At 33.5% G+C, this 18,855-nt stretch overlaps 1 protein-coding gene across 3 annotated transcripts in view; it reads left to right on the top strand.

Annotated features, from left to right (window-relative positions):
- LOC108738285 overlaps window positions 1–18,855 on the top strand; it is a 110,226-nt gene that overhangs the window by 90,558 nt on the left and 813 nt on the right. The window contains exons 4-10 of one of the 3 annotated variants that reach the window (XM_025976370.1): window positions 6,233–6,473; window positions 6,626–6,798; window positions 6,861–6,948; window positions 7,201–7,408; window positions 8,361–8,462; window positions 10,728–10,883; window positions 10,941–11,965. In XM_025976370.1, coding sequence (XP_025832155.1) covers window positions 6,301–6,473; window positions 6,626–6,798; window positions 6,861–6,948; window positions 7,201–7,408; window positions 8,361–8,462; window positions 10,728–10,883; window positions 10,941–11,000 — 960 coding nt within the window. In that variant the 5' untranslated portion in view covers window positions 6,233–6,300 and the 3' untranslated portion in view covers window positions 11,001–11,965. Of the gene's footprint in view, window positions 1–3,784; window positions 5,367–6,232; window positions 6,474–6,625; window positions 6,799–6,860; window positions 6,949–7,200; window positions 7,409–8,360; window positions 8,463–10,727; window positions 10,884–10,940; window positions 18,106–18,172; window positions 18,356–18,490; window positions 18,671–18,855 lie in introns of those variants that run through there. The other 2 variants (XM_018471651.1, XR_001937956.2) reach the window with 2 other exon arrangements.

Here is an 18,855-nt window from a genome sequence, read left to right as displayed (position 1 = left end):
TATATGTTAGGCCCGAAGACCGAAAACGCTCAGTGGCCGGAAAAAACGGCCACATCGCGTTCTGGCTGCCTTCGAACGCACAGAACGCGTTTTGGCTGTTTTTAAACGCTTGCAACGCGTTCTGGCAACTGTTAAACAGCCGGAACGCGTTTTGTCAATTGTTGAACGCTCACAACGCATTCTTAATGTTCGACTTGTATTATTTGCCGCTTTCCACCTGCGTACAATGATTTATATTGTACTTATAAAACAAATGAATTTCAATCCGTTTTTCAGTTTTTAGGAAACAATTCAATTATTGACAACTATAACTGGATACCAAAGATGGGTTCGGTTTTTCTCGCCGAATCATTTCAACAATATTAAATTTCTTATAATTGTTTTTCAGTTCTAGGAAGAAAGCTACACTGAACACTTAGTATTTTGAGTATATAATAACTAACTTGACTTCATGAAAAATCAGTACAGTTCTCGTGAGTGTAGCGAGAAGATCAGTCTGTCATTGACTAAACAACTGACATTGCACCCGTGCGAAGCTGGGGCGGGTCGCTAGTTCTTTATAATTTAGAAAATCCGTATTTTCTAATTTAGAAAATGAATCGCGAAGCGCAAAGTAAGAAGATATTCTAAAAAAAGAATTCAATTAAGTTTATTATAGTCGGTCAACCTACCTATAGATGTTGATAGAGCGTAGGTACCTACATCGAATTACGACGAAAGCCTAGCAAGTGTCTATCTCTAAAAAAAGAATCTGTATTAAATTGTATTTCCACCAGCTAATACTAATGCTATCCTGTGGTGCAAAATAGTGGTTAAGTGGTGAGGGTGGAAGTCCCTTACCATTTTCGATTTATACTGTGTTTATTATAAAAAACCGTATAAAAATGATTTTATACAAGTAGTTTTATACACCTAATGATTTGGAAACTAAAATTTTAAAGGAGCTGTAAGGTATACCTCAATTTGAAACCCAGTTGAATCAAAAAAAAACGGACGGAAAGACACATGAGTGAACTTATAAAGGTTCTGTTTCTCATTCGGACGTACGAAATCCTAACCCGAGAACCAACTTAACATTGTAGTCGAAAAAGAACATGTTTTCCCATACATTCAAACTACAAATGTAAAATTTTACGAAATTTTGCAACGTTGGCATTAATCACATATTGTGTCAATACTTATCATTTTATCGTAATTAAAAAACTTGGAAATTGCACGGTACACTATAGGAACTACGATAAATTTTCTCTGATCGGCGCCATGTTTTTAGGCTCCTCCCATTTGACGGATCCCAAAATTTAAGAACCTTACAACAAGCCACTTTATTTAATATATCACACAGTACAGTTTGCAAAAATTTGTTTTTTAATTTCCTATTGGCCCCCGAAAAATAACCCCCATGTTCAAAATTTATTTATTTACGTAATACGTCCGTGTTTGAGTCACAGAAATTCATATGTGTACTAAATTTTAACTTAGTCATCAGTCCAGTAGATTCAGAGCAAATTGACTGTGACAGACGAACAGACAGACACACGAGTAATCTTATAAGGGTTCGGTTTTTCATTCGAACGTACAGATCCCTAAAAACGACATCCCGGTATAGATTGCAAAACTTCTTTGAAGCAGGTAACCCTTCTCCAACGCAGTTATAAACACATTCCATCGGTAAAACTTTTTTCAGGCAGCCATTTGGACAGCATTCCGGGTAATATTTAAAAAAAAAAATGATAAAAGTTTCAATAAATGGCGAACAATTTCGTAATCCGGGAGTGTAATTTTATAGAAGTTTTCGGGTGTGGGCACCGTCGAATTTAAACGTATTCGCATCAAAAACCGAAAACATTATCGAAGGCTGTGGATTCAAACTGATTAGGTAAACTTTTCGGCAGTCGAAGGACGAACGGCTTTAGTCCTGAGCCACCACTACACATAGCGGATATGAAAACTGCCACCAAAATAGAACAACCGTACAAATAAATAAAATGGGAATGAAACTTAGATGCTCAGTGTTTTTTGCCTAAAACGGCGATTGTTATAATCATAAATACTCAATAAAACTATTATTTGCATGATACAGAGGTATGTGTAAAAAAAATATACGTATCATAGTAGTATCTGTTTTTCGTTCAAAGTGAAGAAAGTAGAGAGGGGTGTGCCCAGGCCCGGCAGATCATGTTCGGCCCGAGTAGGTAGTTGACTTAACGCAATCGGGAGAAATGGGGATGAAATAGGATAAAACAAAATAATCTTGTTGAAACTATTATTCTATTACATAACGATAACAATATCAATTACACAAAGCCCGCTCAATTGCCCAATGCAAAAACTACGCTATGCTTTGCATTTCGTAAGATGAATGTATTGACTAGTTACTCTAGATCTAATTTAATATTTTTATTTTTTAACATAAATATGTTTATAATCTACGAAGAACAGAAAAACTGCAGGATGGGCCTGGAATTGTGATGAGCAAACAAATAAATCTAACGTATTCTGGTATAAACCCCCTACTCCATACTTTTTTAAAAAATCCACAACTTCCTTTAGGTTATTTGCTTGCTCATTTTACCTCTTTGAATCTACTTTTCAGAGATGAAATCAGTTGGTCAAACATATCAAAGAAGGATTTTCTAAAAAAATCATTCGGAGCCCTAAATTCATCCGTATTAACTACCCCTCGTTCTTCAGATTGAAACGTTTCTGAACTTCTGAAATTGACGCGGAATTTGAGGTTCGTTTAGTTGAAGGTCAGAAACAATTTGAACACTTTTTTCTTCTATATTTTCTGAAATTTATTATTACGAGAAACATTTAAAACGTCAGATAATTTAACCACACAAAGATCGGGATAATTAGACCGAATGTCCTTTCTTAGGGTTCGAACTTCAGCTTTTTCAATTTTTCGTGTGAGTACAATTACCCACCGGACCCACATTATTTGCCACACCTGACTGTGCCGTATTTTCTTCAATAGACCGATACGCGTTTTTTTTTTATCATATTGCAACCCAAAGCACTATGGTTTTTCATGATTTCAAGGACGAAAGGACAACGTAATCTCTCATGTAGGACATTGCATTTAGTTTATTGTTTACCTTTCGGATAGAAATTACAAGGGGTATTGTAAAATCCTTGTAAGAGTAAATGCGACTTCTAATCCGAAACGAATATTCCCTTTTTGACCGTAAAGTCAGGGCAAAATATCATACCTGCTTGCGGTATGGCGAAAAACGTTTTCCTAATATATTTCTTTAAAAATACTAGCTACTTTGCTTGCGTTTCGTCCACGAAAGCTGATTAATATGTCGGTATTGGAGTACATTGCTTTTATGTCCTTCAAATTAGTCTTATTGCAAATTCTAAAATCAATTCTGCTTCTACTTCCACAAATCTTGTAAAATTCTTATTCAGATCAAATATTTTCCATTACAGTGTAAACCGCACCTATTCACTGATCTTCCAGTTTTATTTAACTACAGGCCTGACGTTTGAAACTGGCGGAAATTTTAAAATGGTATGGATGCGCGATGGCAAAAGTAGGCAGTTTTAATTATAACAGTTGCAGCCCTCTTTCTTCAGTATTCATATCAGTGGCATAGATTAAATATTTAAAAGCAAGTATCAGTTTACAAAATTAAATTGAAAAAATTATTCGGTTGATTTTCTTGTTGTTGATATTTAAGTTTATATAAAAAAGAAATATGTGTAATAATTTAGTTTAATGTGATTTATTTAAATGTTATGTTAGATAATGAGCAAGTAATAGACATACAAACAGAAAAACTAATTGTTGATGTCGGTCGATTAATTGTTGATGTTGTACTTGGTCTGAAAATGCTTCCTTTACAAAAGAACTTTTATTTAATGTAATTTAGGCAACAGATCCTTCAGGTTGGCCAGACCCTTATCTGTTTAAGATAAGGGTAAGTTTTAAGAATAATATTTCGAAACGTCAATTTGTCACCTACCCATACTATCTAAAAACTGTATATAACTCCACACTCTACACTTTTTTTCTAAAATTCTAAGTTTATTTTTAAATAGCAATTAGTAGTTATATTTGACTTCCGATAAAACAAAAGTAAACCTAAACCCTTTAGTGAGTATTCTGCATATATTTATGTATAAATATTATTTAAGTTAATTTTTGTTGTATTGTTACCCTTTCTATGATTTCCAATGAGCACAATTCATCAAAAATAAAGTACATAAAAATGCATAAATGGGAAAAACGTGACATACAAATCCCAACTCTACTCGTAATAGTCAGAACTTCTTCATTCTCTCTTCTTTCAAATTTACTTATAAGTACTGTTACGTTTTCTCCAAAAGTCAAACTCCATTAATTGAGGAGAGCGTACCCAATAACAGCATTGTCCAAATTTTTAAAATTCCAATCGAAGTAGTTTTCGAAATATTCTAATGGGTAGTCACCTTGAGACACCGTGTATATAGTTCTAAGTCTTGATCAGTTAACTACTTACAGCAGTCCTAAATTTTTTTTTAAATTGGTTGTATTGAATTATTGTTTACAAACTGATAACAAAACTGAACTGTACATGTACATACTTAGGTAATAACTAATGTATAACTTATGTGGGTACTTTGAATTCTATTTTAAAAAATTAACCTCACTGACAAATTATATGTTGGGAGTTGTTCATGTTACGTATTAGGTACAATTCTGAGAAAGACCGTCTAAAAATTTGAAAGTAAAGTCGATGAAACTCAGAACTAATAAATATACACCCCTTTACAAAGTTCAGTTTTACTGCTACATCGTCAGCATTTCAAAAGTTTGTTCGTAAAAATGCACTTCATGAATTATTCAAAGGAAAGGAGAAAATATATACGCCAGGAAGCCCCGAAACGTAACTGATACGTTCACAAAAGCGCACACCCCTAACAAGAATTGTTCGCTCACTTTTTGGTATTTTCCTAAAATTGCTTCTTATTAAAACGAAGTTAAGGTAAGAACATAGGTGATAGAAAGAAAATTAAAGAAATTCTCTGCTTACGTAAAAAATTTTTTTATAATGAAAGGCAAACAACTAAAATTTAAAAATATTTTTATTAATAAAGCAGAATTGTGAGCTGTTATACAGAAGTTGTTACAATCTATGATAAAATGAAACATTGTATTGCATTTATTGAAAAATGGTTTATAATTGCCGAATGGCTTCTGCAAATTTCATCGCTATATAACTATGAAGATTGTTACTCGACAATTCGAAAAGTGTTTTACTGGGTTTATAAAATTGCCGTGATAATATTGAACCTGTTCGTAACTGTAACAAGTATACTAGCCCTTATTAAACTGGAATTTACCGTTTTGATGTTAGTGGTTAATGCCATCAACATCTGTAAGTATTTAGAGATTATTTTTGACTGTGTTCAGCGATTAGCAAAATTGGTCTTAGTCGTCTTGGTCTTAGTCTTGCAAAAGGTAAGATCATGACTTAAACCAAAACCGAACGAACATGACCAGAATTAAAGCCAGTACCCAACGAACAAGACCAAGACGGAGTATGCAATGTCAAGGTCCAATACGTAAGACTAAACATAAAAATTATTACTTTCGGTGGAGTTAATCTATTTGAAGCAACTTTAATATATTCTTTTCTTGGAACAATATTTGTATTTAAAAATTGCAGTTTGCTTTTTTAGATTTGAACACTAAATATAAAAAAAAAATAAAAAACTTTACCACTGTTTGAAAAAAGAGATCCACAAGAATGTCCTCGCAGTAAGTGTTCTTTGTTCCTATGTCTAGATAACATGGTTCAAATATAGACAGAAAGTATTTTTTTTCGATATTTTATGTTTCATTCAAGTACTTTGTACTGTACTGTTTTGTAAGTAAGTACCAGATTACATCAGCAAAACCAGAACTTAACACGCAGGACAAAGACCAAGACCGAGACTACATCAGAAAGACCAAGATAGAAACTATATGAACAAGACTAACCCTGGAAGTATTTAAACAAGACCAAGACCAAGACCAAATAAGCAAAACCAATACTAAGACTGGGGTAGTCTTGGACTAGGTCTTGCTTTGTTCATCATCATCTGTATCACTTTCGTAAACTTATTATACTTCATAAGCTTCGTTTCCCTTCTTATTATCTCATTTCACTTACCCCCCCCCCAACCTATTCATTATCTTCTTTCCTTCTCTGGTAATCCATCTATAAGAATAAAATTTATTTATTTTAAATTTCATTTTTAGTCATCCATATTAGCAGTTTACTAAATCTTCACTTATTCGTCGTGAAGGGGCGAGAAATAAAGAAACTTATGCTTTCAATTAAAAACTATTGGAGAACGTTTCAGTGTCCAGAAATTGATTACAAATTGTCAAACAAACTTCGATTTTACCATCGATATAGAGCAGCATTTGCCATCACTCAAATTACCGTTGTGACTATCATGAATATTATTCCTATTGCAACGGGAAATGTGTCAAAGAGGTGAATTAACATTTGAAAATATTTGTTTTAATTCTAGAACGGAAACTAAAAAACAATTGTATTGTACATCACCAGCTTGTAACAAAACAATTTAAGCAATTTGCAATGAATTTTATTGGATTGTACCTAACTTTAATTTTCATCTTTCGTAGAATTTTGCCATTCTTCGGTTGGTTTCCATTTGACGCTACCTCTTCCCCATATTTCGAAATAATTTATATCATATTTCTGCTCGAACAACTCCTTCTTATATTAATTTTAATAGCATGCGATTATTGCGTTTTTTACATTCTTGGAACATCTATTTATCAGTTAGACATTTTGCGTAAGTTTGTGTAAAACAACAATTATTTTCACTTCAAAATGACATAATTTTACTTATTATAGATTACGATTATGAGAATGTTATACAGAAAACGCTCAAACAATTTGACTTCTTTTGGACAAACAACCAGAACGACAATTTATCAAATCGGTACAATGTTTTGACTTTAACTATTACACTGTAAGAAAGTGCCATTTGGGTTTTAATAGAGATAATATGTTTGAAGTAATTAACAAATACAACTGTGTATTATCAGTTAAATGAACAAAAAATAGAACAGTATTAAAATTTCTATATGCATAATGTAATTTTACATTCAGGCAACTTTTTACAGTGTTACTATTGCATGCATACATTAATTTATTAATCGAGGACTTAAAAAGTGACATTAATTTATTATAGAATTTATAACAAAGCAAGTGAAGAAGAGTTATTATCATCTAAAGTATTTCATACAGCTCTTTCTAACAATCTCAATGGGTTAATAGCGAGACATCAAAAACTACTTGAATTTTATAGACGATTAGACAAATTTTTGATGCCAACAATTACAGTAAGACTCGCCATCACATCAGCTGCCTTTATATTAGAAACTGTAACTGGATTAGTAGTGAGTAGACAAACTGAAATACAGTTTTTCACAGTAGAAAATACCAAGGGATGAAAGTACGGCGTTCTCTGCCGAATATGAATTGCCGGAAGCTGTTGTCGTACTATTTTCAATACCATACCCCTATCCCTAAAGTTCAATTTTCCCAAATTTCAAAGACGTGAAAATGCGACATAACAACCCCCTTAAGAAATCGCATTTACCTGCTGATTATTAGGAAAGTATTTTAACATTCTCTGCGTTGAAACCAGTGGCATAACGTGAGGGGGTGTTAAGGGGGTTATGCGTCTCGGGCGACGCAAATGTGGGGGTGAGGCAGATTTTTTTTCTTCAATTTTAGATAGAATCAAGTCCGCCGCACAGTAGTGTTAGATGTGCTAATCCCTTCTGAGATAAATCTTCAATTGTTGATTTTATCCTTGGATGAAGCAATCGCTGTAGTTGTCAACATATTATGAAGTATGAGTTGTAATAACACCATGATCTGAAGAAAAATTCATAACATTCGATTTCCTGTTTAAACAAAAAGACCGGACAGAAGTACGTTTGAGGATTTCTTGCAAAATATTTATTTATTATTTTCTTGACCGTGTAAATTTCACGGCACCCTTGTTTGTTTTTGTACTAGTCGCGAAACTCTTTGATTTCAATCAAATATAAATAGTTCCTAATACCTAATGTAAAACCTTTTCACTACAGTCTCTGCCAATTTAAATAAAAAGTCTTACATAATTGTGAAAATAGAAGGCGTGGCAAATTTAGGCTTCATCCCGGATGGCAGAAATTCATGCTACGCCATTGGTTGAAACCACGCGAAAGATAGCAAAATCCTTTCCTAATAAGGAGTAGATGCGATTTCTTACCCGGTAGTGAATGGTGTTCTTTCGTCTCCAAAATTATGGAATCGTATCATACTTTCGACGCAGATAGTAAAGTAGCTTATTAATTTCAGGTGCGCGACATGAACATATCACTGCCTTTTCTGCAATATGCCACTACGTGTTTAATACAATTGCTACTTTATGGTGGTAGCGGGCATCTTCTTATTTACAAGGTACTTAGTAATTAATGTAACTCCTTTTTTTTTGCATTTGGTTTCAGTTCAGTACAATTTCAAAAATAGAATTAAGACTTTAAATGGATAAAAAATCATAATGGTTTCAAGGTACTATGACAATGACACAAATAGGTACTTTGACCAAACAAGAATGAATACTGGCAAAAAAAAATGTTATCATTTAAATTCTGATAAATTAATAATTTTCACACGTTCGCAAATTCAAAATCGGCATTATACATCATTATTAGTGTTCAAGTTTTAAATACTAACTTTCATAAATATTTTGATGATTAGACCATAAACAGACAGGTGGAGGATAAAATGATCCTGTAACTTGTATAACAACCCCGGTGTTTTTTCAATTCGAATACAGAATCCCAATAACAACTGAATACTTATAACTCCAGAACTATGATTCGGATGAGAAATCATTCATAAAATTTCAATATCCTCGTCCGACTATATTTAAAGTTACCCGTCCGGGTTTCTCCCACTATGTATGTGATAACCATTTAATAACTCCGGAAATATGATTCTAATGAAAAATTGAAAAACATACGTCGTCTCAGATTCGTGAAGGCTTTTGCGGTCAGTAAGTGAACTGATGCTGTCCTGATTTTGATCTAAAAGGGCCGTCGTGGGTTGGAGTTCCTTCCTAACGTGTGGCGAACTTCTTCAGAGGTCCTTCCATCTCCGATACTGGATGTGGGCCTTAATACCCGAATCAAGACAGCATTAGTTTAACATAGGTTGTTCTTAGAATTTCTTAGAAATTTAGTTTTATACATGTTTGGTTCTTGGCGTGTTCAATATTAAAATAATAAAATCGGAAAAAAAAACAAATATTTATTTGACACTGTTAGAGCTGAAGAAGAGTAAAGTAGACGAAGGTTGATTTAGAACTGAAGAATTTAGAATTTGAATAATTTAGGAAAGTTATGAAGGTGGAGCTAAGGGTTATAGATAAAAGAAGGGGACCAATAGTAAGAAAATATGATTTGAAAAATGCTGAAGATAGAAAATATAGAATTAAGTTGTTGAACCCAAATCACCGAAGAAACCCCTCATAAAATAGCAATTAGGACGGATAGCGAAGTACAGACGTCATGCGGTTAGTACGCGAAGTTGAAATGTTAATAGAGATTATAGGAAAGTACAGTAATAAAAGTTATTGGCACAGATGGATAGAATACAAAAGCTTTAGAAGATAATGTTGAGAAATATTTACACAGAAAAGGAATATCATACAAAAGATTTACATATTTATACAACAACATTATATATACAGGGTGCTCTAATTTATGTTGGTCGCTACACATGTTAGATGTATGAAATTGAAGAATTGTATACAATTCCTAGGAAATGTACACATTTCCGAGGCTATTTAGTAAATCTATAAAGTATCATTTCAAAGATTTTGTAATACACATATATCCTGGGAAATGTATACTTTTCCTAGGAATTGTATGAAATTTTGATATTGTACTAGGAAAAGTATAAAACTAATGCTTTCTCTGAATAAAAGGATAAAACATGTTATTAAACTGAGAATCAGAGTTATCTGTGTTTACGCAGTTCTAATGCTATCGCCTGATATATATGCATTGATGACGTTATTATTTGGTTGGGTTAGGTTTTGGAGATATATATGCATTACTAACGTTATTGTATGGTTATTAGGTATATTTATGACAGACTGAAGTTTCTTCAATGTCTCAGCCCACCGGAGGCGGGCTGGTATGTTGGAATAATGTCTTCGAAAACTATGCTTCATTATGATCTCCGCGCCCAACATATGTATACATATGAAAATGATCAGCATTATCACCTCTACAACACTAAAAATTCAAAGTCATCGTGTTTGCTGAAACAAAGATAACCTCGTCACATTATTCTAACATCCAACATATCACCTATATCAGGGCAGGGACATTCAAAAAACTCCAGTCTCCAAACGTAGGAAATGTATAGATTTCCTAGGAAATGTGTCTAATATAATTTATTTCACACCTTTCCTAGGAATTGTATACAATGACGGATTTCATACATTTCCGGCAACATATACAATATTTCCATTGTACCTACACCATATTTGAAATAAGGCGATGAAATCTGACCTTATTACCAGACGAAAAACAGACCAGCACCATCATTCTGGCTGGTCTGGTCGTGTTGCTGTTGATCATTATAATCTCTTTATAAAGAAATTATTAATGTAGTTCAATATTCATTTCGTACATTCTCTTTTTCATTTTTAAGAGTCAAAACTTATCAGAAGCCTTATACGATAGTCGATGGATATCTTGTAAAAGAGATATAAAAAGATCTGTCCTTTTGATACAACAGAGATGCTCTGTTTCGAGTAAAATAACAATTGCTTCTTGGATGGATTTAACGCTGCAAACGATGTCTTCAGTACGTATTTTGTTGCACTGTGAAGTGCTTTAAAAAAAGCAGAGATTTAAATTTCAGGTTGTTCGCTTCTCCTTTTCAATTGCTACGGTTCTTCGGCAGGTTTTGGATAAGAAATAGTAGGAAACGGATGAAATAAAGATTATTAGGTTTTTGTGTCTATATGTATCAGGGTAGTTGAGAATGGAGAAATGTAAAATAAAATGCATTGATAGTTAAGATATAGATCACTTATATATAATAACATATAATTTTCAGCATGATTTAATTGAAACTGTCACATCGCGGAAGTAAAAGGGTTGCTATTTTTAACACTAATATTGAAGCCTTTTTTTATACTTGAACGCTTTAATGTAGCACGAAAACCATAAGCATAGGTGGTCTATAGTGCCGAGAAAGAATAGTTACAGTTTCATTAAATTATGTAATCGCAAAATTCAGAAATTTTGACATTCACACCACAAAAGTTCTTTGTTACTATAAGGTAAGCAAAATTTATATGTATCTAATAAAATTGTTTATTTCAAAAGTAAAGAAGGAAGTGCACATTATGCAATTTGTTTTTGCGTTTAAGGATTTGTAAAAAACAAATGTATTATAAAGAAAACTTTATTTTATAAAAAACGAAACCACCAAAAGACATCGCTGTTAAATACATTTTGCAATTAGTGAAATTTTTAGTTAGTAAGGAGACAACTTAATGTTTCAATTTATCTCTTTGACTTCTAGTCTCCGCAAAACATTTATTTAATTAAATGTTTATAAATTTAGTAATTTACCAGTACGTTAAGTAAAGAGACATAATAATATCGATGAATAAATAATAAAAGTAATATGCATAACCACACGATCAGTTGGGAGCTGATAATTCATGTTGGTACTTCAATTAACATTCTTATTTGCGACGTTTCGTTGGCCTTAATGCCAACCCCATCAAGCTACTTTATTAAAAAAAATAAAAGTAATATATTACTAATTCCTATTGATTCTTAGTTAATCGTTAATAAACGTAGTTTTTAATGTATAATGCTTACCTGATTGTTTTTTAAATGCCAAGAATTATTGAAGTGACACCTCTTTACGCACGGTAGGGTAAGTTCGTTTCATGCGAGTTGCTATGTAACGAAATCATGCAACGCATTTCCCCCGCTGTCTATCCCTATGTATTCTTAGATCTTTAAAACTACGCAACGGTTTTTAATGCGGTTATTTTAATAGATAAAGTAATTCAAGAGGAAGGTTTATATGTATAATACATGCATAATATAGTGGTAAAGCACTGATAATTTTATAGGTTTGTAATGTGATGTCGTAAATAAACACATTTTTTGTGCTTACATTGCAAACGCTGGCTGAACCCTACGAGATTATCAAAATAATATACTACAGTATTGTACACTTTAAAAAGGCCTACAAAAAAGTCCGTGATGGTATATGTCTATCTCTTAGGGATAACCCACAATAACAATTTTTTATCCTTTACTTTTTACGAGAAATAATGGCTTATTTACGAAGCGATTTTAAGCAATACAGCATTAATCCTTATCTAATTAAGTACTTTTAAATACATTGTGCATTTAATATTGATCAATATGGCCCTTTACAGCATGTAATTTAAATTAATATTTTCGAAGATATTACAGACTTAAAATGCAGGGACATAGCGGTTGTGGCGGTACCGGCCGGTTTGAATTGTCTAATGACAAAAAAGCTGTGATTGTTATATATAAAGAGATTCTATAGTATGTATATTTACTATCAGATTGCACCCGTGCGAAGCATAGTGTACAAATAATACCATTAAATAAATTCCTTAACCCATATCCCGGTATGTTTGTCTGTTTGAAGAAGTTTCACTTCAGTAGCGTGTTGTATAATTAATAAATATAACATTCCACAATAATAGCAATATTATTTACACATAAAAATATATTTTTGAATCTCTCGTGGCAATTACAGCAGGATCATACTGTAAAACCTTTGCAAAGAATAAGTAAGACTTGCATTCTTGCATAACATATCTAATATTTCCGAAACGTTACAAATCGTCTTTAATTCCAATTTTGATTTTCTCCTCAATCCACTCTTGCTCCTGCTCCTGTTCCTGTTCACCCTCTTCTAGTCGATAATTGCTTCGCAATAAAACTGGGTAAATGTGTTTCGCTTTCGTTATTGCGGTAGTGTGTGTGGACTTGCAGATATCCGGATCTCAATTGCCGTCATAAAAAGTCAGAAACGTCGTTTGGGGACGTACAATTACCTACGAGAAATTGCCCTAATTTTTATTCTCGGATACAAAAAGCAATGTAGGTGTACATCGTGGAAATTACTTGCTTCCAAATGCTTACTACCATCAAGGAATCGATTTTTAGTGTTTTGTACTTAAACTAATAAGACGCATATTAAAGAAAAGATTACAAACTGAGCCCATCCAGCACGAGCTAGTTTAAGTACGAATTCAGTGGTCATCAAATAAACTTGGTTTTAAAACAATTCGAAGTGGTTTGTATTCTGTCGAAACTGCCAGACGCGGATCGCGATTTCGATCTTTTTGGATCTCATCAGCGCGTCGCAGGCAGCTCCGACAGAACACAGACCAACTTTTACCTGCTGTCNAAACGCACTGTTAAGACAGCAGGTAAAAGTTGGTCTGTGTTCTGTCGGAGCTGCCTGCGACGCGCTGATGAGATCCAAAAAGATCGAAATCGCGATCCGCGTCTGGCAGTTTCGACAGAATATAGACCACTTCGAATTGTTTTATTCGATTAAGCTAACATGCTTATCACGTTGAGGTTGGCTACGCCGGGATTCGTTTTCAGCAAGTAGATATCCACACAAGTGGACCTTGTTGGAGCAAACGTAATCCTAAAATGTAGCATCGTGCTGCAGATGACGTTTACTGCGCCATTAGTAGTATTTTCTGAAACTTGGTTTTGTTCCATGCAAAATATAATACTGGTTTATCAATCTAGGTATTATTTGTGATAACTGAAAGCCTAAATGGGTCAAGCCACCAAGCTTAGGGAATAATTGAAAAAAGAAATATTTGATTCAAACTTTAAATTTAAAAAGGATGCATTCCATAATCAGGTTGTTGAAGAAGTTCGCGGTTGAAAGCTGTGGAATCGAAAATACAAAAATTTGAATGTATATATATTGACCATTTTTTCTCAACTTCTTATGGTGACTATCAATACTCAGCGTGATAAATAATAACTACTGTGCAAGTTGATTTACAAAAAAAATACTGGATTTAATTATGACCTAATAATTTCGTACTGAAAGCTAAACATTAGCTGAGTATTGCTGGTTACCCTTTTTTTGGAAAACAAATAGTCTAGAAAATCTTTGGCGAAAAATCTGCCGATTAACGATTGGAAATAACACATGAAAAGCGTCGAATGGGTTGCTGCGGGGTTTTAGATAAAATGAGTAATAACTATTTGCAAGACTCGCAGGAGCATTTCTAGAAACAAACGTTTTAGGTTTTTTTAATGCCTGAGAATTTGAGAAACCTACAATCCAGTATCACTCAATTTGGATACTGCAATGGAAGTTATTTGTTGAACAAAAAGCAAGACGAATATTCAAAGATTTTAAATCCGTCTATATTCAATAAAAAAGTTCTAACATTATGACTATATAACTATATCACTTGTTTTATTGTACCGCAAAATCGAGCCCCCTTTAAAAATTACCGGTCGGACCGCCACTGGTTAATCATCAAAAAATGACTACTTTTAGTACTTCTTCGCCAGGTAGATGAACAATATATAAGTTGGAATTTATAAAAAAATCTGTAAACCTTGTGGCGTAGACTTAAGTCCAAAACTATGATTGATTATAATACTTCTATTTGATGCAGGATAAATACCAATATAATACGTTCGCGTAGTATCCCTCAGGTTCGATTTATTACTTTTCCAGTAGCGACCCTTTTCCCCAACTTTGACGGCAGAACAGGAACAGGCAGGTAGTTCATATTTGAATCCCCTCGTCGTCAAACCGAGCCACAGGAAACCTCGGAACTTTATCCAGTCAATTTCTTCTGTTAGATTGCGTAATAGGAATGGTCATGTAATAAACGGCACGTTCAGTGGGGCGGCAATTTCTCATCATTATACGGTTGTCACATGTTTTTAGGTGTATTTAATCTCTTCCTTAATTAATAGTGTAGTTAATATGTTTTTGTTCATTTCTACAAATCGTACAACAAATGAAATGAGATTAATTTGCTGTTTTCATCTTCCCCTTGCATTATGCAGTTAATTTTCAACCAATGAGAGGGACAGCAACTGGATATTTATTTGAATAGTACTTATACAGTCGAACCTGGATAAGTGAGAGCTCAAGGGACCGCGATCTGTTTCCTTCTTATAGAGGTTTCTCACTAACCCGAGTTTCTAGCTTACTGAGTTACAGGAGGAATTTGTCTCACTTATAGAGGTCTATAAAAGAGTGATACTTAGTTTGTATAAAGAGCAACAGGCAGTTATAGAGCTAGGGATGCAACGTAGAAAAATAAATAGAAGAAAGGGAGTCAGACAGGGATGCACACTGTCACTGCTACTTTTTAATCTATACATTGAAGACGCGATCAACATCGTTAAAGACAGTACAACTGTAAGGATAAAAATACAGATGCAAAAATTTGGTATGCTTAGATTTGCAGATGATATAGCAGTATTAGCATCTAGTAAGGAGGACCTAGAGATAGCTTTAAATAAAATGGAAGCGGTCCTGACAGATCAGTACTGTATGAAAATAAATAAAAGTAAAACTAAAATACTGGTATGCAAGGGAAGAAAAAGTAGGGAAAGAGCGAATATAAAGATAGGAGACGAAAAATTAGAAGAAGTGGCTGATTTTAGATACCTAGGAAGTCAGATAAGTGAGGATGGAAGGAGTAGTAGGGATATAAAGCAGAGGATAGCGCAGGGTCGTGTCGCCTTTAATAAAAAGAAGTCACTTCTATGCTCGCGAACGGTTAATTTAGAAATTCGAAAAAGGTTGTTAAAGGTGTATGTTTGGAGCACGGCGTTGTACGGGTGCGAAACATGGACAGTGGGAGCGGCGGAAAAGAAAAGGTTAGAAGCGTTCGAAATGTGGTGTTATAGGCGGATGATGAGGATATCGTGGGTAGAAAAGGTTAGAAATGAAGAGGTATTGGAAAGAATAGGAGAACAGAGGACTCTATGGAAGTCAATAAAAAATAGGCGAGATAGGTTGGTAGGACACCTTCTCAGGCATGAAGGTCTAGTCAGAGACATATTAGAGGCAGAAACAGGAGTTAGGAGGGGTAGAGGTAGACCTAGATTAGATTACTGTTCGCAAATAGTTAAGGATGTGGGCTGTTCTAGTTTTAGGGAAATGCGAAGTTTAGCTCAGGATAGGAAAGAGTGGAGGTACGTATCCAACCAGTCTTAGGACTGACGACCTTATGATAATGATGATAGAGGTCTGTAAAAATACGGTTCGACAGCACATTGAGTTTTCGTTTAGACATTATGAGGAAGCACAGGACCTTTCTTCGCAACTGCTTTTATGAACTGACTGTAATAAGATTGATAAACAAGTCGGTACGCACATTTGGCTATAATAAAATAATAAAGACTTGCTTGGTCATTCGCAGATTTTGTCGTTCGAATGAAATAAGAGTCTCTTGAAATTTAAGAACGAGTCGTAAAATAGCAATAGTGAACTGTCGCTTATAGAGGTGTAGACAAGTAGCAATCTCACTTAAAGAGGTTCAGGCATGAAAAATGACTCTCACTTATACAGGTTATATGTTTCTCACTTATAGAGGCTTTAGAAGGGCAAAATGACGGGACCTGGCAAATACTCTCATTAATAGTTTTCTCGCTTACACAGTTCTCACTTATCCAGGTTTGAATGTATATATTTTTCTGGTTTCGATTTGATTTTCACACTTGCAAGCTTTGGAACGTTAGAGTCTACAATTAATTAAAGTGATAATACTTGAAATAAATAATTTTAATTGTTCAGTTCTAAACCTCTAAAATTATCAGTGTTTCTCTGCTATATTATACATGTATTATAGATATAAACCTTCCTCTTGAATCATTCTATCCACTAAAAAAAACCGCATCAAAATCCGTTGCGTAGATTTAAAAATCTAAGCATACATAGGGACAGACAGCGGGAAGCGACATTGTTTTATACTAAATAATAGTGATACTGTGCTTCTTTCTATACATAAAATTGACTACAGATATATACCGATTTATTTATGTATAGTGATAGTGATAGTGATTCCATTTATTTAATACAAGTGTTTATTTCTTTTTTTGTTTATTTCCCGCATATATTTTGACTTTTAATTTGAGAGTCGGACGAAAAGGGATAAGGATTAAATATATAAATTTTCCGCGTAACGGATGTTGGAAATGGAGACAGTGGCTGTTGCTGAGGATAGGATTTATTACAATGAACTGGTGTATAACAGTATTAATTAAAAACTATAAGCAAGGTCCCTGAAATTTAATTTCTTAGACATTGTTGTAACTTGCTTCAATAGACAACTTTTAAACAACATTCTAGATGTGGCAGATGCAGAGTTAATGTGGAACAGATCTTTTCTTCAGTGTGAATGTTACTGATTTACTTGCATTAAAAGTGGTAATTAATTACTTTTTCTTGCCCGTTTCTATAGATTGTCTAACAAGTGAGAAGGAATTAACTTTGATGCTACTTAAACAACCGTCGCTTTTGATGTCTTCATCTTGCACATTAAGTATGCAATTAATTCTGGCCCTGAAAATGGAAATCAATTTGGAAACCAGTGAAACAACAAATTGTCTGGAGTGGCGTTCTTCCTAGATTTGCTCATCATACTGGTAGCCCCTTAGAATAGATTATGGTGCGAATACATGACAATTTTAATTGCTCTTTATTAATCTGTAATGGCATTTGTTTTAACATTTATCTATTTCTACAGTAAATTGACATTATGGCGCATATATAATATTTCTTTTAAATATCTATTGTTCACAACGTCTATGGAATTTTGCTTAACATTTATCTATTGTTTACAGCTTAAATTGATTTTATCGTGCATCTACGGTATTTCAATAATTATCTATTGTCTAAATCGTTATTGATATCTCCCATCTATGATTATTTCATATTTATCTGTCGTTAACTACATTTGACATTTGTCGTCGTTTTATAATTCAGCTGCTTTACTTGTTTTTTGATGCGTGTTGTAAGTGTGTTTAACTTCTTTTCGTTAATTAATTGTTTAATTAATATGTCTTTTTCCATTTCTGCAGGTTATCCAACGAATAAGAGAATTAATGTTCAGTTTGGTCATACTGAAAGAACCAATGTCTACATGGGCGTTGTCTTTCGTGGAAATTCATTTTGATGCTACTGAAAAAATAAGTTGTCTCCCTCCTATGGTGTTTTATCTGTTAACTTTCCATCTTGAAGGTTATTATAGTTAACTGATTAAGGTGAGCATACATGCTATATTATATATGTAGCATATTTAATATAACAGAGAAAAGGGTTTGGTAATACTTTAACAATGTATCATGTACGTTATTTAGTTACAATAAAATTAATTATATCTGATCACTTTTTCATAGATTTTATTTTACAAGAACATTAGAAGAACTCAAGATACCATTAACTTATGGAGCACGTATTAGTCCTCATTTGCTATAGAAAGTAGCTGTACGTGTGGTCCTAAGGAAAGCATGAAAGTGCCTTTTTTTCATTGGGAGAGGAGACAGTGTGCTAAAGAAAGGATTTATGACAATGAACTGGTATGTAACAGTATCAATTCAAAATAGTAAATGAGGTCCCAGAAACTTCAATTTCTTAAGACATTTATAACTTGCTTCAATAAACAACTTTTGAACAAAACAGTAGGATTAATCTGGAACTGATCTTTTCATCAGTGTTAATGTTGCTAATTTACTTGTTTTAAAAGTGGTAATTAATTACCTTT

Source organism: Agrilus planipennis, unplaced genomic scaffold (genome assembly GCF_000699045.2).
Source record: "Agrilus planipennis isolate EAB-ADULT unplaced genomic scaffold, Apla_2.0 scaffold186, whole genome shotgun sequence".
Taxonomy (NCBI): domain Eukaryota; kingdom Metazoa; phylum Arthropoda; class Insecta; order Coleoptera; family Buprestidae; genus Agrilus; species Agrilus planipennis.
This window is presented reverse-complemented; position numbering and strand designations above follow the sequence as displayed.